Source organism: Pseudorca crassidens, chromosome 20 (assembly GCF_039906515.1).
Source record: "Pseudorca crassidens isolate mPseCra1 chromosome 20, mPseCra1.hap1, whole genome shotgun sequence".
NCBI classification, from domain to species: Eukaryota; Metazoa; Chordata; class Mammalia; order Artiodactyla; family Delphinidae; genus Pseudorca; species Pseudorca crassidens.
In genome coordinates this window covers 58304734-58327875 of record NC_090315.1, presented here as the reverse complement: position 1 = coordinate 58327875, position 23142 = coordinate 58304734, and the positions used below count along the sequence as shown (strand labels likewise).

The following is a 23142-nucleotide window of genomic DNA, read 5'->3' as shown; positions in this document are numbered from 1 at the left end:
CAGACGTGGTTAATAAAAATCATTGTGATTTAATAAATAGTGAGGTGTTTCTGTGCAGGTCCTTCACTGTCCCAGGGCCTGGCGGGACACAGTGGTGGATGGACGCAAGGCTGAGCCCAAGCTCCCCGCCGATTTCCCAGGAATAGCCAGGTGAGTGACCTGACGCCACGGTGTCCTGAAAGCACCTCTCGGAAGAGGCGGGGCAGGGGGAGGGCCACAGTCACATAAAAATATAGACTTAGGGGAATTTTACATGGGTCGGGGTCCACTATACATCTTCCTGGTGGATCTGGGCTTTCTGGGCTCTGGAGCAGAATTTTTCACATAGTTTGAAGAGCTCTGACAAAATGAACACGGAGGAGGCCAATCCAGTTAAAAGCAATAGATCTGCCAACAGGTGAAGAGAGAAAAAGGTCAGAGTGCAAGCTGGCCCCTCTGGTCCCCAGCCCTGTGCTGCCCAGCACTGGAGCCCAGGGGGCCGCGGAGTTCCGTTCTCCGTGCTTGGTTCGTTCTGAGTCACAGAGGCGAGGGGCCAGGACCCGGGAGCCGAGGACCAGACTTTCCACTGTCCTGATGGGGCAGAGATTTCCCCAGCCCAGCATCCAAAACGCTGCAGAGCCAGCTCCACCAGGACCAGCTGGTCTTTGCAGGCAGCTCAGAGCTGCGGGGTGGGCAGGCTGCAAGCCTCAGCTGTAAGGAGACCCTTGCTTGGGCAGACGCCCCGGCCACGGCTCAGGCTCCCAGTCCCACCCGATTCCGGCTAGTTCTGACCCCTACATTCTCCCCCTGAGCCTTTTCTGGGCTCCCTGCTGTCAACGGTGCGTGACGGACATGGTGCCCGGCACAGGCCCTGCACTTCCTTTAGACTTGGGAAGCTTCCTGAATTCCCAGTGGATGGAGACATCTGTAAAAAAACATTTTTAGGTTTTTTTCCTTTCTCCGTACCCTCAGGGACCCTGCTTTTTAGATTTTGGGGAAGGAGAAGCTGGGGGTTCCCAGTCTTGCCCAAAGGTTTTCAGTGCCCTTGTCTCCACCACCTCGGACGCTGCTGAGCATTTCATGATCCTGGGAGGTACCCCGCACTGTGCTCTGCCTTGGAGGCTGCCTCCCCAGCCCCCTCACCCTCTGGCTCCCCGGTGGGGTCTGGGATTGCCGATGGAAAGCCGGGTCGGCGGTCACCCTGGTGCTCCCCCTGCACTGCTGCTCTCCAGGCCCCCTCCTCCCACTTCTGGTCCCCGTCACCACCGTTTCAGGCACAGGAGGCCAAGCCACCCGGCGCAGCTTCCGAAGAGAAGCCTGCTGAAGATGCAGGGCAGTCCCCGGGGTGCCCCACGCGGCATGTGTGCTTGGGGCCCAGAGAGCTGTGGTCATTGCATGTGGCCCTTTCAGCAGGAAGTGCTTGCTGGCCCACTCCTGCCTCCAGGTAAGTGGGTCCCAGTGACACAGGCCGTTAAAACCCCCAACAGGGTAACCTCACTCCTAAGCTGGGGCAGCACATCACAGGCTGAGCCCAGACTGTGGTCCATCCTGGCGCTGCCCCTGGGCCTCACCGTCCCTGCTCTGAGCCTCCTGCTGTGGGGCGGGGAGGGGGTGGGCTGGGACGTTGAGACCCCTGTGCCCTCCCCTGACTCCTAGCAGGTACCCCCGTGTTTCCCGCCTTCTCCACTCCCCCCATCACGTCGCCCCCTCCTACCCAGTGCAGATGTCCAGGAACGAGCCGAGTCCTTTGGGGACAGGAAGGCCCCATGCGGGGACTTCACGCCCCAGAAAGGTCTGCAGCTGCCCCATGCATGCGGCGAGGACGGCTGCGGTCCCAGGTGACCCCTCCCACTCACCGAGCGCCCCCAGGTTCTCCGTCTGGAAGACCTTCTGCAGGGGCGGCAGGTATATCACCGCTAGCTGCCCCAGGACAGACCCGAGCACGGAGTAGAGGAACGTGCGGTTCCTGAGGAAGCCGATCTCGGATATCAGCTTGGTCTGCGGAGAAGAAGGTCACAGTTGGGGCACAGGAGCCGCCTAGAGACGCGGGCCGGGAAAGCGTGAGCCGGGGCGGTGGGGGCTCACCTGGGAGCGGCAGGTCAAGGCGTTGAAGAGGTCGAAGAGCACGAAACAGGTGAAGGTCATGGTTGTGGTACGCGGGGTGCTTGCCTTGTCTTCGGGCATCTGGAACATGAGTGCACAGGGTGAGAAGGTGCAGGGGAGGCGGGGACCCCATCCTCAGGACCCCTGTGTGAGAGCTGAGATCTGTGCCTCTCTCCCCCGCCTGGCTGAGCACACGCGCTGGACAAAGGCGGGGCCTCTTCCACCTTCCGGGCCGTTGAGGATGCAAGAGCCCAGCTGCTCCTCGGGGGTGGTGTGGGGAACACCTGAGAAAAACAGAGCTGGGGGCTGTCCGGCGCCCCATCCCGCCTCCCGCACATGGGCGAGCTGGGGTTTAAACGCCTGGACGATCACCTGCCTAATTCTCTATCTAGCTCCCTGGCCATGTCAGCACAGGGGCTGTCTGAACCTGCAGGCCATGGAAAGGTGACGCATAGGAAGAGCCCCTACAGTGAGAACAGACAGCCTCTTCAGTGAGTGGTGCTGGGAAAACTGGACAGCTACATGGAAAAGAATGAAATTAGAACACTCCCTAACCATACACGAAAATAAACTCCAGATGGATGAAAGACCTAAATGGAAGGCCAGACACTACAAAACCCCTAGAGGAAAACACAGGCAGAACACTCGGACATAAATCAGAGAAATATCTTCTTTGATCCACCTCCTAGAGTAATGAAAATAAAAGACGACCCACAGAACGGGAGACAATATTTGCAAACGAGGCAACTGACAAGGGCTTAATCTCCAAAATATATAAACAGCTCATACAACTCAATATCAACAGAACCCAGTCAAAAAATGGGCAGAAGATCTAAACAGACGTTTCTCCAGAGAAGACATACAGGTGGCCAAAAAGTGCATAAAAAGATGCTCAACATCACTAATTATTAGAGAAACGCAAACCAAAACTGTACGAGAGAACACCCCACACCGGTCAGAATGGCCATCGTCTAAAAGCCTACAACAATCAATGCTGGAGAGGGTGTGGAGAAAAGGGAACCTTCCTACACTGTTGGTGGGAAGGTAAACTGGTAGAGCCACTATGGAGAACAGTAGGGAGGTTCCTTCAAAAACTAAAAATCGAATTACCCAGACAAAGCTATAATTTGAAAAGATACCTGCACCCCTATGTTCACAGCAGCACTACTTACAAAAGCCAAAACATGGACGCAGCCTCAACGTCCATCAACAGAGGAACGCATAAAGAGGAGGTGGTACATACACACAATGGAATATTACTCAGCCAGAAAAAAGAGTGGAATAATGCTCCTTGCAGCAACATGGATGGACCTGGAGCTTATCATACTAAGTGAAGTAAGCCAAAGACAACTATATGCTATCACTTATATGTGGAATCTAAAAAAAATGATACAAATGAACTTATTTACAAAACAGACTCACAGACTTTGAAAACAAACTTATGGTTACTAAAGGGGAATCGTTGGCAGGGAAGATAGATTGGGAGTTTGGGATTAATTTATACACACTACTGTTACATGTAAATAATCAACAAGGACCTACTGGGTAGCACAGGGAACTCAGTATTCTGTAATAACCTATAAGGAAAAATTCTGAAAAAGAATGGATACGTATATATGTATACCTGAATCACCTTGCTGTATACCTGAATCACCTTGCTGTACTCCTGAAACTAACACAACATTGTAAATCAACTCTACCCCAATATAAAATAAAAATTTAATAAAAAATAAGATCTCGGGCTTCCCTGGTGGCGCAGTGGTTGAGAGTCCGCCTGCCGATGCAGGGGACACGGGTTCGTGCTCCGGTCCGGGAGGATCCCACATGCCGCGGAGCGGCTGGGCCCGTGAGCCATGGCCGCTGAGCCTGCGCGTCCGGAGCCTGTGCTCCACAACGGGAGAGGCCGCAGCGGTGACAGGCCCGCGTACCGCAAAAAAAAAAAAAAAAAAAAAAATCTCCCAAACAGTCATCTCCTGAGAATAAGACAGGAGTTTCTTTTACTAGATGTCAGATTGTTTCCTGGGGATAATACAAAGCAGGAGAGGCACTGTGTCCCATTTAGGAAGAAACCTGCCGCCTTTTCTCTGCCTGTGAGGCCTCACCTCCCTTCCGCCCGGTCCCACCTCTGCAGCGTCAGCTCGCAGTCCCTCCCCACCCTCTGCTGCCCCCTCCCCTGCACGTGTGTTTGTCTCCCCCAGCCACGGCGCCTGCACCCCTGGGGGCCGGGACCACACCCCTGCCCCGCGTCTGCGACCACACAGACCCGCTGGCCAAGCCCATGAGGACTCCCCCACCTCTTTCCAGAAGATGAAGAGGGTCCCGCTGATGATGGTGGCAGCCGACAGGAGGATCTTCAGGATGAGGGCTCTGCCGAGTATCACGTCCTTGACGTTCCGTGGCGGCTGCCTGAGGGTGTCCCTGTCGACCGGCTCTACGCCCAAGCTGCTCGGAACAAAACCGGACGCTTTGAACTAAACCACTGAAAAGACGTGCAGGGGTTAAATGCGCGAGGCCACCCGGCAAAGCGACGCACAAGGGTCCACACTGAAGGCCTGGACGGGCGTGGGCAGTGCCTCCAGGCTGTCCCCGGCCCCTCCTGCCTCACGTCCTCTGCTCCGCTGCCATAGCCTGGACCCCACCGGCAGCCTGGCAGCTCCACTGCCCTCCTGCATCCCCAGCCATGAGTGCGGTGAGAGAAGACCACGCCTGTGGCCGACCACGTGGGCCTGAATGGTGCCCGGTTGTTCCCCATCACCTCGGAGACCCCCGCCCCCAGCTCAGGCCTGGCCTCATCCCCGCTGGCCTGGAGAAATGGGATCCAGGCCCTGCCCACTGAAGAGCCCCCCAGCAACTGAGGGGTCCTGCCTTCAGCCAACTCCAAGGCAGCGGGATCGGGGCTAGGCCCGCAGTGGACAGTGTGGGGCACCAAGGAGTGAGCAGGCTGGGGGATGCCCACGCTGGGCAGATACGGCTGGGGTCCAGCTTTGCTCGCGGCCCCGTTCCCAGGGAGAGCACGTATAAGAGGTGGCCCTCTCGCTGGGCGTGGTGGGGGGAGCAAAGCCATCACTGGTGGTAATTAGATTAATAACTAACAATTCAGCTGCACCGAGAGCAACACCCGCTATGTGCTCAGACACAGGGAGGTGCCTTGCTTGCTCACATCGGCCTCCCTGCCTCCAGAGCCCATCCTTCCTCCTGCAGCATTCATTCCGTTAGCCTCACGCTCCCTCCTCATTCACCCAGCCAATAACGTCCTGAGCACCTGGTGTGTGCCGGGCACCATTGTAGGAGTCGGGGATCCTACAGGGAACAAAAAAGCCTTCCCCCAGGAAGCTGACGTCCTAAAGGGGAGATGGATTATGATCAGATAAACAAGGAAATATGTTTCCCTCTAGACAAAAATAAAGCAGGGTAAGGTGACTGGGAGGGAGGAGGCTGCTGCTAGAGAAATCAGGGAGGACTTCTTGGAGGCAGTGACCTGAATGAAGAGAGGGCTCGAGCCATGCAGGTAGCTCAGGGAGAGCATTCCAGGCAGAGGAGCAGAAAGTTCGTCGTCCCCCTGCCCGCCCACCAGACGCCTCCTCCTGCGCCTGGTGCATTCCCCTCGCCATCTCCCCTGCACGCTCCCGCCAGCCCACTGCCTTACCTCTGCGCCGGCGGCCCATCCATGATGATGTTGATCCACAGGATCTGCATGGCATTGAGGGGGCTGGGCAGGTTGCACACGGTGGACAGAGTGATGAGGCTCAAGGCCGAGATGCTCCTGCAGGGCACACACAGGGCACTGTCACGAGCCGCTCCCAGACCTGGCACGTGGGGGGACGCCGGCGTCGACTTACGTGCTCAGCTGAAATCGGACAAAGTTCTTGATGTTATGAAAAATCCCCTTGCCTTCCTCCACCGCATTCCTGCAAGAGAGGAGAAAGCATTTATTCACCAAGACGGCCGGGAGAGAAGGGTCAGCCAGCTCCGTCACCTGCTAAAGGAAGCGACGGTGTCAGCAGAGGTCACGATTCTCCTTGCTGGCATTCTCGGGGAATCACCGGTAGAGGATGCTCATGTCCTAACAGGTGCCTTCAGCCACTGGGGGCTGGTCGCCAAGCCACGATCGCCCTTCTGTCCAAAGACTGTAGACCATTCTCTTGTCCGAGCCCTGGGACCCCAGCCCTCACCCAAGGCTCCCGAAGTGCCCCCTGCCCCTCGGTGACCCACCAAGGAGACGGAGCCCCCGTGGCCCTGCTTTCCATGGGGGGAGTGGGCCTGGGGACACCGTGTACATCCACCACAGCAGAGGAGGCGGCTGCCACCCCAGGCATTTTTGCCACCAAAGAAACACCTAAAGAGCAAATTACATGATGGCTGAGAAGTCGTCGTCCACCAGGATCATGTTGGCGGCCTCCTTGCTGACGTCCGTCCCTGTCCGCCCCATGGCAATCCCGATGTCCGCCGACTTCAGGGCGACCGCGTCGTTCACCCCGTCCCCCGTCATGGCCACGATCGCCCCCGACTCCTGCAAAGCCTTTGGAAAGAGGAGGCCAGTGGAGGCCTGCAGCCTGAGGACCTTCCTTCCAGATCCTTCCCTCCTCCTGCCCCGCCTCTCACACAGAGTGGTCCACGGCAAAGGCCCCTCTCTAGAGGGCACTGGGGTCAGCTGGCCCGGGTCTGAATCCCAGTTCCCCCCGTATGAGCTGTGGGCACTGGGCAAGCCCTGAACCTAACCTCAGCTTCTCTATCTGCAGAGTGGGAGCACGGTCTCTCCTTATCAGGGCTGTTGTGAACCCTAAACTAAGAACACAGAGGGAACAGTGCCCGGCACCGAGCGCAGGCGTGAATGTGTTATCCGTCACCACGCCAGCTAAAAACTGTCGCTTGCCGTCTGGTTCTACAAGGTCGAAGTCACTGGCCACTGCAGCCGCTGACCTTCCACACCCGCTGAAAGGGGTTCAGGGCGGAGATCGGGAACGAGGGAAGAACTGGCAGAACAAGCCTCAGATGGTTAGCTGTTTCCAGGAGCAGATTTTATGCGCCCAGATTCGTACAACTTTTCGTATCTAGAAAAGCACTAAAATCACTAACAGAGACGTCTGCTCCTCGTGGCCAGGAGCAGCCTTCTGCCAAAGCACGTGCATGCCTGCTGGTACCGCCTTCACTGGAGTCACATACATACCCCACCCCTACCTCTTCGGAGTGGCCCCTCAGAGCCCCTCAGGGCTGAGACGCTGTCTCCCCAGCTGTAGTTCTCTCTTTTTTTTTTTTTTTTTGCAGTACGCGGGCCTCTCACTGCCGTGGCCTCTCCCGTTGCGGAGGAGCACAGGCTCCGGACGCGCAGGCTCAGTGGCCGTGGCTCATGGGCCCAGCCGCTCTGCGGCATGTGGGATCCTCCCAGACCGGGGCACGAACCCGTGTCCCCTGCATCGGCAGGCGGACTCTCAACCACTGCGCCACCTTCAGGGAAACCCTGTAGTCCTCATTTTGCCCCCAATAAAACTTAACTCACAACTCTCACGGTGTGCTTTCTTTTTCAGTCAACAACCATTCATAATAATCAGCTTGTCCCCTGAATCCATGTGGTACCCAATAAGGATTAATATTTTCTTTGAGGAATGACTGGCACAGAGGTTTACTCTGTAGAACTAAACAACCCCAAAATGACACAAAAGAAAAAACACAAGTGTTAAAGAACAGCTTTTCAAAGCATCCATGTGTGGGAACCACACAGGAGCCTCTCGTTCTAGTCGTTTCGTTTTTGATGCGCCATCAGAAGGCACCTGCGGTGGGCCAGGCGGCGGCCAAGGGCTTCACAGGCCCAGCTTCGTTTCTTTCTTTTTTTTTTTTGGCCGATCCCATGTGGGATCGTAGTTCCCTGACCAGGGATTGAACCCGCACCCGCTACATTGGAAGCGTGGAGCCTTAACCACTGGACAGCCAGGAAAGCCCCCTGGCTTCGTTTCGTCCTCTCCTGCCTTGTGAATTAGCTGGTGTCATTCTGTCATTCATATTATCCCCATTTTACAGATGAGGAAACTAAGGCCTAGAGTTAAATAACAGGAGTACGCCAAGGAGCACCCGACTAACGAAGGCTGGCCTCTGCGCTTCTCCCTTTGCACCACCCAATTCCCGCTCCCCGCTTTTGGTACACGTGGCACGGGGCCCCCAGTTCTTCCCTCCCCAGAGGCCAGTGCAGAGGAGGCGGCCACCGCTGGGCCCTGGACCACCTTGTGAGCAGAGCCGCCACCGCCCTGGGCTGTGCCCTGAGGGACCAGAGAGGCACACAACTGACCTTGATGATTTTGAGTTTGTGCTTTGGGCTGGTCCTGAAGAAGACAGACACCTGGACACGGAGACGGGAGAGGGCCGGGCATCAGTGAATGAGGAGGTGGCACCTTCACCCCGTGCCCCTCGGCGGCGAGCCTCGGGAGGGCCCCACCTTCCCGACGCGCTCGGCCAGCTCGCCCTGCTCGGCGCTTTCCACCTCTTCCCCGGACATGGCGCTCAGCTTCCCGTTGCACAGGCCGATGTTTCTTCCTGCAAGGTGTGGACAGTCCCTTCTGAGGGCCTGAGACTGTGGTCCCTGCACTTGCCCCTCACTCCACCTACCTGACATCAGGCCCCGCCTTGGCCACAGGGAAAAACAAAACCACAGTGGCCCCAATTAGAGAGCCCCTGCTATGGTATCTGACCTTAATTCCATCCACAGAATGAACTGGCAACCAAGGCCTCTTATCCCCACTCTAAAGATGAGGAAACAGAGAGCGGTGACTTTCCCAAGGTCATAGGGCTGGTAAGTGCTAATACTGGAACTGACATGGTTCTTTCTGTCTGATTCCAGAGTCTGTGATCTTTCCATGGTGCCAGGCTGCCTCAAGACAGAGGGGGAAGAAACCCAAGGTGTGGCAACCATGCTAACAGTAATAAAAAGAGTAGGAGGAGGAAGGTTGCTAGCCCTCTGCTGATGAAAAGCCTGAGGGTCAGAGTGGCTCAATGATTTGCCAAGGGCCCACCGCTGCTGGCAGAAGCCAGACTGGAAGTGTGCACTGGCAGTGATGCTGCCTGTGGAGATGAGGTGAGATCATGGATGGAAGGCCCCAGGGCAGAGAAGGTTCTTGGTGCACACGAGGTCTTTTCCTCTTTGGGAGAACCTGCCAACATTTTAGAGACAAACACCCACTCGGAAGGTGGGATGCTGGTCCTCGAACCTCAGAATCTCTTCCAAGCACGTGGAAGGTAGTTGTGAGCTCTCCTGACCAGGTCCCTCGAGGAGTAAGCAGTGGCAGCGACCCTCACCCTCCACCCCATTCCCTGGTTACCTATCGCCAAGGCCGTCTCCAGAGCATCTCCCGTTATCATTTTCACGGACAAGCCCGAATCAGAGAGAACGTGGACCGCTTCCTCCACGCCAGCCCTCGGAGGGTCAATGATTCCGATGAGACCCAGGAAGGTCAGCTCCCCCAGCTCAGGCCCAGAAGCCAGGGCCAGCACTGTGGACAGAGCAAGACCCACAGAAGGTTCAGAAGATTTTCGTCCCGTCAGCCCCAGCCCCACCGTGTCCCAGACCCTCTTCTGTCCGCGAGGGGCTTGGGCACAAAGTCCCTGGACCACAAAGGGGAGGGATGATCTTTCTGATGGTCGTCAGGCCCGTGCAGGGCAGCGGCTGTTGACGGCTCACCCACGATGGAGAGCAGGGCAAGTAGCAACAACCTGCCCAGCGGGAGACGGGCCTCTGTCTGCTGGTGGTGCAGTCCCCACGGGGAGTGGCCACGAGCACACCTGTGGGCTGGCACATAAGGGCACATTTCGGATGGCCTATCTGTCATTGCTCTGCCCTCCTCTGTCATTGCCAGCAGACTCGGGGCGACAGCTACCAAGGTCAAGAAAAATGTGCAGGAGGCAACACGGGTCAGAGGACTCTGTTTCAGGGGCACAGAAGCCAGACCCGGCTCTTGGGGACAGGTGCTCTGAGAGGGGGTGGTGTGAGAACTGACTTTACTGATACTGGAGGGGAGCTATGGCCAACAAGTTCCAGCTGTGACCCCTCAGTCATGACACTGTACCAGTGATGCAGGGGGGTACGCCAGCGATGCGGGTACCATTCCCCCCTTTCTCAAAGCAACCCTCCCTGCCCTGCCAAGCTCAGCTCTGTCCTGACATGTCCTCACCTTATAGGCTCGTCAGTTTATAATTACTGTCCCCTGAAGGGGAAAACTAGGCCAACTGAAACCAATACAGGAAGCCAACGCTTCTCACTTTCCCCTGAGGGAATACACGTGTTCCAGAGTGTTTTCAGACATTTTCTCCGAAAACGGACAGGCTGACATATGACACTACGGGAAACGTGAGGTTTAATGTTCAGCCCATCGGGGAAGGCGTTGGCCCTGGTGCAGAAAATTGGAAATGGCCAAGGAATGAAACGTCTGTATTAATTTACAAGAGCTTTGGGTTTTCCTGACAGCGAGCCGTGAGCAGGACGACCAGTCGGGAAAATCATCGTTTCAGGGGCGGCCTGTCCACCTGTCTTAGAAAACTCAGAACCTCTCCTTGCACGCGTGAGCTGCGTCTGGGATAACGGGTATCGTCTGGCGGCTGAGATGGGTGGGGGTCTCCCTATCTTTCATCTGCCCAAGAGAGTCCACCCTGGCTTTGCTTGCATTAGCATCCTGCCTGACACCACTCTGATCATCACGGCGTTGACTCGGGACCCTGCGTTAATACACTTGAGAAGTCAGTGTTAGGTGCAAACTCAGAGCTTGGGGCTGGGACCGCAGGCACTGACCCCGCAGGCCAAGCGACCCCATCCTCTTCTCCTCCTGCTGGCAGAAGGCTCGCTGCTGGGGCGTCAGCGGCAGGGGGATACCCCCATGGTTGTACATGGTACAGTAACGAATCACTTCCTCGAAGGCCCCCTTCATGAAGTAGATGTCTTCCTGCTCCTTGGAAAAGACAAAAGGAAAAAAATGGGCTGACACTGGCTGCTTCAGCTCTTGGTGACCATCACCTCATCCACACAGAGATGTTCACGGCGGGGTTATTTACCCCGGACCGTCACTGTTCACCAATACAGGACAGGTTAGAGAAGTTACAGGAAATCCATGTGATGGAATACCGATCTCTGACCCAACCCAGGCCTGCCCTACATCGGGCTCCCTGGTTAACGTCACTCAGAGCATCTGCACGTTTCACGAACTGGTCATACCCAGCCATTGCTGTGTCTTTAAGCGTGTGACTGACCCCTAGATGTCTATTTCAGGGAGGCTTCCAAGCAAGGCAGGCACCATGAACTTGGCCCATAAGAATGAACCCAAATGAGCAGCTGACCCGTTTCCTGTGCATTTGTGAAGTGCCGTCTCCCTGAGAGAGACCGTAAGCGCCAGGTGCCTTGTCAGTGTGGGTCACGCTGTAACCCCGGCACGAGCACAGCACCTTCCTGCTCGCAGTGGGCAGCGAGTGAGCCTGTGCAAACTGACACGGAAAGCTGTCCAAGACAGCACTTCAGGGAAGAGAGCAAATTACACACACTGTATACGGCATGACCTTCTTTTGAAACTACTACCCCCCGTGTTGCATTCGCACATTTAGAACCTGGAACACTCTATCTCTGACTGCTAAGGGGTGTCAGCATGGGTGGGGAGTGGGGAGGGAGAAAAGAGGGGCAGAATTGTCGTGAGCTTGCGTTTTTGAAGTTACATTTCTATAATTTTTTTCAATGAAAATATATTACCATTGCCTTTGGGGGGAAAATAAGATTTAAAGGTATTAAAACATAAAAAAAAAAAATCCAAATCCCCTCTTAAGCACCCGGAATTTATAGGCCTGTCCACTCAGGGCAAAGAGCTGGGATAAGCTGGCCGAGGTACCCGCCACTGTGAACGAGACGGGAAATCTCAGCGTGGGCAAGACGTGACATATTCCAGAAAGAGCAGAAAGTTCGGAGAAAAAGGAAGAAGGCGATAAAAATCTCTTAAAAAAAAAAAGTTTCTTCATTGTAGAAAATCTGAAAAGCTACAGAAAATTTAAAAAGAAAAAAGGGGGGGGAAAACGGCTGAATCCCCCCACCCAGGCACAGCTAGTAGGAATTCGGTACCTGTTCCCCAGGTGGCCTAGAACCTATGCGTGCACACACGTGCGAGCCCACCGTCCGCACCATCTATGGTGGATGCTGGGGTGTGTGTCCTGGATCCCCCTTCAGGATGGAGGCTCGTTCCCCCGTTACGACAGTTACGTGAGGTCATGTGTGTAAAGAACTCAGCACAGGGATGGGAATAAAGGACCCTAAGTTAGCAGTGGGGTCAGTGTCACCAGTAGGGACATGCAGTCACTGCAGTGGTAATTACTCAGTCATCGTACTGTAGGCGAGTCTCACACGTGAACTTGCATCAGAATCCCCGGCAGACACAGATGACCGGGTCCCAGCCCTGGAATTTCTGAGTCAGTGGGTCTGGGGTAGAACCTGAGAATCTGCATTTCAAACAAATTCCAAGGTGATGCTTCTGCGGGTTCAGGGGCCCCACTTTGAGAACCAGAGATTCAGATGACAATCTCAGAAGAGGACCCGAGGTAATCAAAGGTTTATACTTTCACGTATTTGGAAGCTCACAGAAGTAGCCAGGAACTTGAAACTCTTCTGACGTCTGCATTTTGCTTTGCTGGAAAGGGGCAGAGAGGCAGACTCACCTCATTCCTGGGGCTGCATTGAACCGCCATCCACTTCTGTTCCGAACTGAATGGAATCTCTTTTTTTCGCGTGTATGAATCTTTAATATCACTTAAGCCCATCTAGGAAAATAAAATGGGACGTTTTCAGTGAGTCATCCTAAACCAATCTCTATGCAAAGCTCAGTCCCTTAAAATGATTCATTATTCAAACCACCTCAGGCAGATGAGAAATCCACGTGTTTAGCACACAGAGAAAAGCCATTTGCTTTCAAACGTCCCATGGGAAAAGAAATCAATCTCTCTTTTCTCTTGTCCCAGGGGCAGAGCCTGATGGCCTCTGCCACAGCGTCTAGCTGGAACCCTGTGGGGTTTCTTGCCGGGACGAATGTTTCAGACTTGAAGAGGCGGCAAAAGGAGCCCTGGGAAGTGGGGCGCCTGCGGTCACCACCTGGGGTCCCTGCCAGGCCTCACATTCACTCGCTCTTTGATGCTTTCAGGCCAGTTCCTTGACAGCTCTGAGCCTTGGTTTCCCCAGTTGTAAACCAATCCTAACCCGTGCATCCCATCGCCCCCCAAGGGGTGAAAATGGGTTCTTAGGGGGTGAAAAAAATCTCCTTTATGTATAAAGCACAGACACCCATACAGTACAGGAACAGATACATACTATTGGGCTGACAAAAAAGTTCGTTTGGGTCTTTCCGTAACATCTGCAGTATTAAAATCCCATGGGGGGGAGTGATTAGGGAAAAAACATCTAAAAAGGGGATGTTTAGGGGAGTGTCATCGGTTGCACTGTGTCCCTCAAAGACTTACGGAAGGTGTAATTCCCCAGTGCCTGCGAACAGGATCTGATTTGGAAATAGGGTCTTTGGAGGTGTAACGAAGTTAAGATGAGGTTGTTGGGGGAGCCCACGATGGCATGACCGGTGTCCTTCCAAGAAGAGGACAAGGCCACGTGAGGACCTCCCTCACTCAGACAGGACCTCGAATTGTGCTGCCAGTGTAGCTCCGAGAGAAGGAATTCCCCACGCAGACGTCACAGACCTCCTACCTTCATTGCCAGGGCCACCAAGGCGCCCTCCGTGGGCTGCCCCATCATGGCGTTCTTTCTGATGGTGGCGTTGTTGGCGACACAGCCTGCCTGGAAGGAGCGGTGTCCGAAGGTCGTTTGTTAGTATTTGGAGCTGCACCCGCCGGGGTTCCGGGCTTACTCAGGCACGTGAAAAGGTGCCTGAACGCTGCACCCATTTTCAGAGCTGGGGCTGGCCTGGGGGCCAGGGACAAGTTTACTCTTCAAAATACATCAGTCTCAAAACCCACACGATTAATATTCACTGACTCTGCTGAATGTGGGTCGTCACACAGCTGTCACGAGGAACTACAGTGGGGAGGCAGGCAGACTGGGGGGTCACGCGTGTGGGGTGATGGCCAGTGCCTGCTAATGGGGACGGGGTTTCTGATTGGGGCGACGAAGCATCCTGGAATTAGATAGCGGTGAGGGCTGCCCAACCTTGTGAATATACTAAAACCCACTGAACTGTACACTTTAAAAGGGTGAATTCTGTGGTGTGCGACCTACATCTCAATTTAAAATAATAACTGAAAAATGAGAAGTACAAACAAATAGACAAAAAGAGCTCGGGGGTGAGTCCCGGCTCCCTCCCACTCACTGGGGGACCTTGGGCACTCACGCTACCTCTCTGGGCCCCCGTTTTTTTTTTTGGCCGGCGCTGTGCATGCCAGCATGCCGTATCTTAGTTCTCCAACCAGGGACCGAACCTGTGCCCCCTGCATTGGGAGCGCTGCGTCTTAACCACTGGTCCGCCAGGGAAGTCCCGAGCTCCTGTTTCTTAATCTGCACAACTGAGATAATGGGGCAGCCCTCTCAGGGCTCTGTTAATTGTCACCGTGGAGGTGGGACCTGCGCGGAGAGGACGGTGGTCAAACTTCCTGTGGGGAGGGGACGTGAGCTCCTGCGAAGATAGGTATGGCTCACGTTACAAGTACTGATGGTCACAACAGGCAGCGTTCATCCCGTGCTTGTTTCCCAACATTCACGGAGCCCCTTCCCTGTCCAGCAAGCAAGGGGGGAGGAAGGGGATCCCAGCTCTTCCCTTACGTCCCATATTTCCATCTGTATCTGGGCCACCGTGACAACCTGACCCCTGGGCCGTGGCCCAGTCATCACCGAGAACCAGCTGGTCCAACTGCTGCCTCTCTTTCTGGAGAGAGTCCCCATTAGCTCTGTTTTAAATGCATGTTTACTTTCACGGTGGCGCTTTTGACACTTACCTCCACTAATTTCCCCACTGAGATGTTGGAAAACTGCTTAATGACTTCCTTTGAGGGTAAAAGACAGACAGTCCCTTGGCCGTTGTAGCCAACTCCGCTGACCTACAGGGCAAAGGCAAAAAACGGGGTGTCACTAGGAGGCAAAAAGACGCTTCCCCGGTTGACCCCTATCCCTTTCTGGGGATCCATCCCTAAGGACACGGTCCCACCACGAACACGTCTCCAAGCGTGAAGTGTCCCCCGCAGGATTACGTATTCATCAGACGCCTCACCAAGTGCCGTGCTTCAGTAAAATGCAACGGCATTCTTCAGCCGGTAAAAATTATGGTTATGAAAACCAAATATTAGCATACAAGGGTGCTTATGTTCTAGAACCGGGGCGGGCAAGCTCGCTCTTGTAGAGCCGGTAGCAAATATCGTAGCCTTGGCAGTAATCTCTGCTGCGATTACTCTGTGGCTGTGATATGACAGGAAGCACGGACAATGTGAACATCCATCCAATGTGGACATCCTCTGCCAGCCAGAGGGTGGCTGCCTTCCACCAGTCGTGTTCCTTGCTGCTACTGGTAGCAAGGAGATTGTCCAATAACCCATATTTGCTTCTTCCTTACTGTTCTCCGGAAGACTCCGTGTGCTTTCTCTGGGAAGGAAGGGGTCTGGCAGGGCACAACCTGGACTTGAACCTTATAAATTCACACAGGCTCACCTCGGCGTGGAGCCCGTCCGACGTCACAAGTTGGGTGACAGTCATTTCATTGGCAGTCAGAGTCCCCGTCTTATCAGAACAGATGACATTGCAGCAACCTGGCACAAGAAGACACCAGAGTGTATAGGAACAAGAAGTCGTCACCACCAACTCTCAGGCTTAGGAAACACCCAGGTAGAATCAGCACGGCACTAAAACGCCCACGCAGTCCAATTCGTAAGAATCCAACCAGCTGGGTTCCCTCACCTAAAGTCTCCACGATCGGCAGCTTCTTCACAATGACCCGCTTCCTGGCCATCCGCAGCACTCCCAGGACCAGCGTCACTGTGACGACGATGGGCAGACCCTCGGGAATGGCGGCCACAGCCAGGCTGGATCGAAAAGGCCAGGCGGATCACCTCGAGCACGCACTTAACGATGACGTGCATCGCACCTGGCGTTGGCAGCATGTTTACCCGGTGAAGCTTGTCCGTGGTTCCCCCACCTTCTCTGCTCTGTTCTCTGCTGCCAGTCCCATGACACACCTGCCTCCTCCTTCAGCATCCATTGCGCTGAGCTTTCCCGCTGCGAAACCCTGCTTTCCTACCAGACATCCACACTTTAGTGTGAATTAGTCTGTCCCTTGTTTTGCCTATTTAAGTGCTTTTGCATTTAAATTGTTGTCATCTATTAGAGACAAAAGTCTTGGGCCCTATGAAAGCAATCTCCGGAATCAGGCACTAAGTGGGAAGCGGAATTATTAGGTTTAGAGGGTCCTCCCTGGGTCCCTTGAATTTTACTCTAAATTGGTCTAATGGTTTAGACATTTGCTGTGAGAAAACCAGACAAGGAAATGAAAGTTGGGGGAGGTGAAGTGACACGGCGAGGCCTTTGCCTAAGCAGGCTGTTGTGCTGTCTGCTCATCTGCTTAGGACGCCCCCCACCCCCCACCCCCCACCCCCCACCACTCTTTCTGTACCACGGGGCCCCGCCCTCCCACAGCCAACGTTGATTGGGTTAGAGAAGAACATGTGACTCCAGCTGAACCAATGAGCTCCTCCCTTGGGAATCTGCATTGGGACTGAGCACAGGATCCCCTTCCTGTGGGCAGGGTTTGTGTCTTGCCAGTGACCTCAGGCCGATGGGGGAGGGAGTGCGGGGCAGACTGTGCAGAGCTGTGGGGTGAGCATTACCGTGCCAAGCCCCAGCGTGGTTCACCCTTTGCAGAGCACAGTCCCGCAGGTAGTCAGTAAATATTTGCTGAGTGAACACACAGGAATGAGTGAACACATGGCAAGTGCAAGAGCCTGGACCCACCCTGGCCTAGCACACAGTGAGCGCTCTACATAGGTTGCTTAATAATCAGAAAGCCCTGCCGCCGCCGCCGCCGCCGAGGATGAACCGAAGCCACGCATGGCTACCGTATTTCATCAGATCTAAGGCGCTGCTGATTGGGAAGGGCACCATTATCCTGCGCACCTCTAAAAACATACTGCCCATTAACGGTGCCGGGATGCTTTCTTATCACCTCACTTGTGAGAAGCAGTCTGACTTCAGAGAAGGTAGAAGGTGAAAAAGAATGTGTGTCTTAGATTTAAAGAAATACGGTATATGGATGGCGGCCTTTCACCTGGAGGCCGTGGAGTCTTCAGGGGTAAGTTATATAAACCAAGGTGACGGAATTTGGTCGAGGGACTGTGCCCGGTTTCTACGGTGACGGCAAGAAGGTTTCCTTGGTTTTATGGCACAGGCTGACAAGGCCAGCTAAGCAAACATTTGCAAAGGTTTCTCAGGGCACTTTCCTCCTACATGGCATGAGAAGGGCATTGTGTGTGCCTGGATGTTTTCATAATAATAAAAAAGTAATTGGCAAACTAATAAAGATTAGAATAGACCAGGAAAAGCAAGTAGACCTTGGGTCATCTTGAATGTCGCTCAAGGCACAGGGAAGTAGGATAAAGTTTCTAAAAGAATGATTCTCTTGCTATTTATTTTGGAGAATCTCTTCCTCACCAGCTATCCTGCCATTTCTACCTTATGACTGAGAGGTGTTGAGTGATTTTCTTCTGCTAAAAACTGAAGAACCTCATCCTTTCAAAGTCACAAGTGAAATGACCACAGTCAGTTTTCTTTCAATTGCAGTTTCCCATGGACCGAGTGGGATGAGAGAGATGAAAGGGGCTGTTAGACAAGAAATCAGAAATAACCTTGGGGAAGTAGGGATGCGGTGGACACAGGAGCCTTTTCTCTTACTGACCTGGAAATATTTAACAGTCTTTTTGCCTCATGGAACTTTCTGTGGTTTACAAGATGGGATGGAACGCATCCTTACTTGGGGGAGGTTCTCATGCATCATGGCCTCTGAGAGCTCTGCTTTTTCTGGGAGCCCCTCATGGCTGAGGCTCCACCCTCTGCTACCACCCCCTACCTCTGAAGACCCAGTCACCTGAGCCTTCTTTCTGGGGCTCCACCTTCTTCCCTAGCGCCACCTCTTGCTGGAGCCCCGACTAGGGTAATTGTAGCCATGGCCTCACTGCTTAGAGTGATGCTTCCTAAACCGGCAGCATCCCATCCCTGGGGAGCATGTTAGGAATGCAGAATCTCGGGCCCTCCCCCCAGACCCACTGAGTCAGAGCCCCGGCAATCTGTGTGGGACAAGCTCTCCCAGGGACCCTTGTATGGTGAGGTTAGTTACGGTCAAGTCCAAGACCCCCTGCTCTACGGCGTCCTCCTCTTGCGGGAGGCCCTGCCCTCACCTCAAACGCCACCGTCCACAGCGCAGCCAGCTGCCCACTGCCCTGTTCCCTCTTCCCCCCTCCCTCCTCAGAGCAAGCCGAGGTTCACACCTCCCATCACCATTCCAAGAATGGCCAACACTTTTCATCTCTCTGCTCCAAAAGAATAGTAGAGATGGCCTGGCACAGCGTGTTGAGAAGGGTTCTGAGGATGTGATTAGAATTCAGAGAAAAAGGGGCCCATGACTTTCCGCGTGATCAGCCCCGTCACCTACCCCACCGTCTGGTCTTATCACCCAGCCCGACCACAGCCTCCCCGCTGCTTCCACAGATGCGCTAGGCTCACTCCGCCTCCACGCCTTTGCCCCTGCCATTCCCCTGCCTGAACGCCCCGCCCACCCTTAGCAACATCTCTCCAGCTTCAACTCCTCAGAGAAACCTCTCCCGGCCCCTTTTTCCGGCCACATCCCTTCCCGCCTCCCTTTTAATCTCTCTCAACCATCGTTTCCTTTGTAGCTTTGATCATAAGTTGTGATTATTTTGCTAACATGCACTTAAATTGTTCACGTTTACTTTCCCCACCAGCCTGCAGACTCCGTGGTCCAGCTCCATCAGCACTGGACGATGCAAGTACATAGTGAACAGGTGCTCAAGAAACATGTGTGGGGCAAATAAGCAAACCAAGCGCCATGGCCGGGGAGGGTAGGGAGAGTCCCCACCCTGCCCGGGAGGTGGCCAGGGGCACTGAGCCGGACCCCGGCTTTGGATCAGAATCGTGGGGTCTGCAGTCTGTCTCCTCCACTCCCTGATCCTGTAACTACAGGCAGATGTGTCAGCCTAACCCTCAGCGTCTCCATCTGTGAAACGGAGACCGGCCTGCCTCTCGGAGCTGTGCCTCGATGAGCGAGGTCACCTGTTCCTCCCGAGTCCTTCCCCCCCCTCCACTCGGCATCAGCAGACCCTGGCTGCGCCCCCTTCACGTTCTCGAAGATTCTAGAACCGCCTCACCTAGCTGGTCAACACTCCGACACTGACACGGAAGGATAAACGGCCAATGAAAGCTCTGGGTCCTATTTTCCTTTATACCATTCACGGCACGTAGCTCAGGATATAAAGTCAGGAAACCCCCGCTCGACTTGAGATCATGACCTCGTCCACTCAAAAGAACGCGTTGGGCTCTGTAGCTAGAACTCTGCAAGCCGTCTGCTGTGGCCGCCACCCAAATGTGACGATGATGATCCGGGTGTGTTTCAGGGAAAAGACCTGAAATCCAGCAGGAACATCTGTACAGCACAATGGCCTGATCTTCATGGTCCCAAAGAGTTTGGGGGGAAGACCCAAGCCCTGGTATCAATCCATTTATTTATAGCTTATATAAAGTGAAAACCTAAAGACAATTGCTGTTAGGGTATCTTTTCGTTTATACTCAGAATTAGTCTGAGGTGGCGTTTTCCAAATGTTTGCCATTTGTATCTTGCTTTTATGGTTTTTGTCACATAATATTCTAACTGCATAATAGTCTTTAAACCAACTTTTCCTTTTCCTTTTTCATGTCCCCAGGAGTTGGCATTAATGAGATTTTGTTTGTTAAGGAATGGCAGAGCTTCTAAAACCAGACACAGGCTTTTCCAGTTTCCATTCAGTCACAAAATAGTCACGGAATAATAGGTACATACCTGCCCGCAGGTGGATTTTGCTGGCCTGCCTCTCAATGCACACAGGGCACTGACACAGGGCAATGACGCAGTTGAAAGAATGTATATATATATGTACAACTGAATCACTTTGCTGTACAGCAGAAATTAACACAACATTGTAAATCAACTATACTTCAATTTTAAAAAGGGAGGCATTTGGAATTTTACAAGACCTGCATTTGAATTTCTTCTATTGCTAATTGCCAGGTAATGGTGTCCACTCATTTCTACACAGACAGACTTGACTCTGTACCAGAGACGTGTACACTCAACCCCCTAACGCAAGGTTCTCTGGCCCACGCTGGCCGGCCCTGTGGGAAGCAGCTCCCCGCAGCCTCCGTCCTACACTGGGATGCCCCGAGCCATTGTGAGGCGCGTCACTGTAATTTACTGTAATGACAGTTACAACGTGGCTGTCTGCAAACAGTTCACTTTTTATATATAAATTAGAAAGGATCCAAGGATCCTTGTAATAACAGCTTTCCTAATTACCTGCTTTATGTTTTCTTTATTGAGATGTCATTCACGTACCGTAAGATTCGCCCTTTTAAAGTATCTAATTCAGTGGTTTTATATTCAGAGTTGTATAACTATCACTACAATCACTTTAGAGCCTTTTCATCACCCCCAGAAGAAACCGCATCACTGTTGGGGTCCCTCCTCGTTCCCCGACCCCAGTCCCTGGCAGTCACTAATCTACGTTCCGTCTGTATGGATTTGCGTGTTTGGGGCATTTCATAGAGACAAAGTCACATGGCATGTGGCCATTTCTGTCTGGTTTCCTTCTCCTAGCCTCATGTTTCTATGGCATCCACACCGTAGCACGTGTCAGTGCTTCACTCTTTTTTTCTAATATCTTTATTGGAATATAATTGCTTTACAATGTTGTGTTAGTTTCTGCTGTACAACAAAGTGAGTCAGCTGTACGTATACATATGTCCCCATATCCCCTCCCTTTTGCGTCTCCCTCCCACCCCCCCATCCCACCCCTCTAGGTGGTCACAAAGCACCGAGCTGATCTCCCTGTGCTATGCACCTGTTTCCCACTAGCTAGCTATTTTACATTTGGTGGTGTATATATGTCCGTGCCACTCTCTCACTTCCTGACAGCTTACCCTTCCCCCACTGGCTTCCCTCCTTCTCGTGGCTGAATAGTATTCCCCTGTATGCTGTTTATCTGTTCACTACTTGACGGGCACCGAAGTTTGTTTACATTGTGGGTTTGAGGTACTAAGTATGTATTTTCGCTCACCGACATTAATCTTCCACGTAACACCTGACCATCTTACAGACAACAACACAAGGGGGCGTCACCCTGAGGAAACCATGAGGGGCCTGACGTGGGTCCTCCACGTCCCGGATTACCGGCTGCCCTTCCGCTGGGACATGCCCCATTAGGGACAATCCCCAGCACCCTGTGTCCCCGAGCAGCCGTGGAAAAGCTGTGGCAACTTCACGCCCCTGCACAGAGCCTGCCTTCTGTCTGCCTCTGCTTCTCCACTGGGACCCAGGGTGGGGCGGTCAGTTATGAGCACCACCAGGTCGTGGAAGGGCAGGTTCCCGGGGCTTAAAGTCAGGGCCCCGATCCCCAGCCCTGCAGTCAGCCGTGCGGCCTCGGCTACACGGTCTCTGTCCTCTCCTGCAGCTGCCTCCTTAAATCAAGGGCCGAGTTCCAAGTGCGTAATGAGAACACGCACCCCCTGCGCGTTCCGCGTGGCCGCAGGCACCTGCGCAGGGCACCCGGGGCATCCTCACCGCGCCCCTCGGAGGGCTGACATCACACCCGTTTACAGAGGAGGAAAAGAAGGACCAGTAAATGAAGACGCTGGGCCGGGGTCGCATGGCTAGCAAGTGGCAAAGGCAGAATCTAAACGTGGGTTGGCTGGCTCTGGAGTCTGCGCTCAGCCAGGAAGACCCAGACCCACGGGCCAGGGGGACAGTGACAGGGACTCCGAATCGTCAGCTTTCCTTCCTTTTGCAGACATTCGCTGGGCACCCACCTGCCAGACAGTGTGCTACGGGGAGACTGTGGCTTAGGGGGAAGGGCTGCATCTTCCCCCCAATCTCCCCACCTTCTCTTGTACACAGACGAGGGGGGGATGGCCCAGCGCCCTTACCTGACCCCGATGGTGAACATGCTGAGGAGATGCTTCCCTTGCAGCCAGCCCGTGAACATGATCAGGCCTGGGAGGAGATAAAAACATACACGTATGTATGTGCGCACACACACACACGCGCACATGCACACGCACACGCACGAGTATGTCCTCCAAAGGACGAAGGCATTCCAAACTCATTTCCTTAAAGAGTTTCCAGTAATATAGACACAGGACGGTTATGAATAACCTCAAACACGTGCCACCTCTCCCCTTTTTCTTTTTAAGAAACAACTCCCCTGCCTACGAGAAAGAGGATGGCTTTACTTTTTCAGGAGAAGATCAAGCCAGCTCAAGTAAAAGAAACAGCCAACCAGTTTATTTGGGGCTGTTGTCAACATTTCTGTATTATTCCACAAGTTCCCATGGGCTGCACGCCCCCAGGACTTGCCCCAAGGTGTCTGCTGTGCTCCCGTGATGCACAGATTGGCCGCTGTCTCTTGACTGACTTTATCCTGCGTGTTCATGATTAAATACATTCCTTTTTCCATTTTTCTCCTTCGTCAATCGTTGACCCAACGTCTTCTAAACGCCAGGCACTGTGCTATGCATGGGACACACAGTCAGTCAGAGACGGACCCTCCAGGCACAGGAGTGGCATGAGTTGCTGGGACCCGTGAAAGTGCTGAGACGTTCTGACAATGGGGAAAAGTTCAGGGGCCGCCAGGCGTGGCCTCAGTTTCCTCACCTGCAAAGTGGGTACAATGACCGTGTCTTCCTCAAGGACTTGTTTCAGGATGTAAGATGTGACAATGCACTTGGAGTGCTTAGCACGGCTCCTGGCCCACAGTAGCACCCAGTCGTGAACTGCTGGGGCCACGGTTACCGGACAGGTGAAGGGAAAA

At 53.9% G+C, this 23142-nt stretch overlaps 1 protein-coding gene across 2 annotated transcripts in view; it reads right to left on the bottom strand.

Moving 5' to 3' along the window:
* Nucleotides 1–242: 242 nt before the first annotated feature.
* Nucleotides 243–23142, bottom strand: part of ATP2C2 (ATPase secretory pathway Ca2+ transporting 2) — a 75625-nt gene continuing 52725 nt past the window's right edge. The window contains exons 11-27 of one of the 2 annotated variants that reach the window (XM_067719553.1): nt 22259–22325; nt 15977–16101; nt 15731–15828; nt 15025–15126; nt 13784–13873; nt 12751–12852; nt 10853–11009; nt 9390–9560; nt 8510–8607; nt 8363–8413; nt 6435–6601; nt 5922–5990; nt 5729–5845; nt 4377–4524; nt 2065–2163; nt 1836–1977; nt 243–387 (exon numbers count right to left, since the gene is read on the bottom strand). In XM_067719553.1, coding sequence (XP_067575654.1) covers nt 269–387; nt 1836–1977; nt 2065–2163; nt 4377–4524; nt 5729–5845; nt 5922–5990; nt 6435–6601; nt 8363–8413; nt 8510–8607; nt 9390–9560; nt 10853–11009; nt 12751–12852; nt 13784–13873; nt 15025–15126; nt 15731–15828; nt 15977–16101; nt 22259–22325 — 1922 coding nt within the window. In that variant the 3' untranslated portion in view covers nt 243–268. Of the gene's footprint in view, nt 1978–2064; nt 2164–4376; nt 4525–5728; nt 5846–5921; nt 5991–6434; nt 6602–8362; nt 8414–8509; nt 8608–9389; nt 9561–10852; nt 11010–12750; nt 12853–13783; nt 13874–15024; nt 15127–15730; nt 15829–15976; nt 16102–22258; nt 22326–23142 lie in introns of both variants that reach the window. The other variant, XM_067719552.1, reaches the window with a different exon arrangement.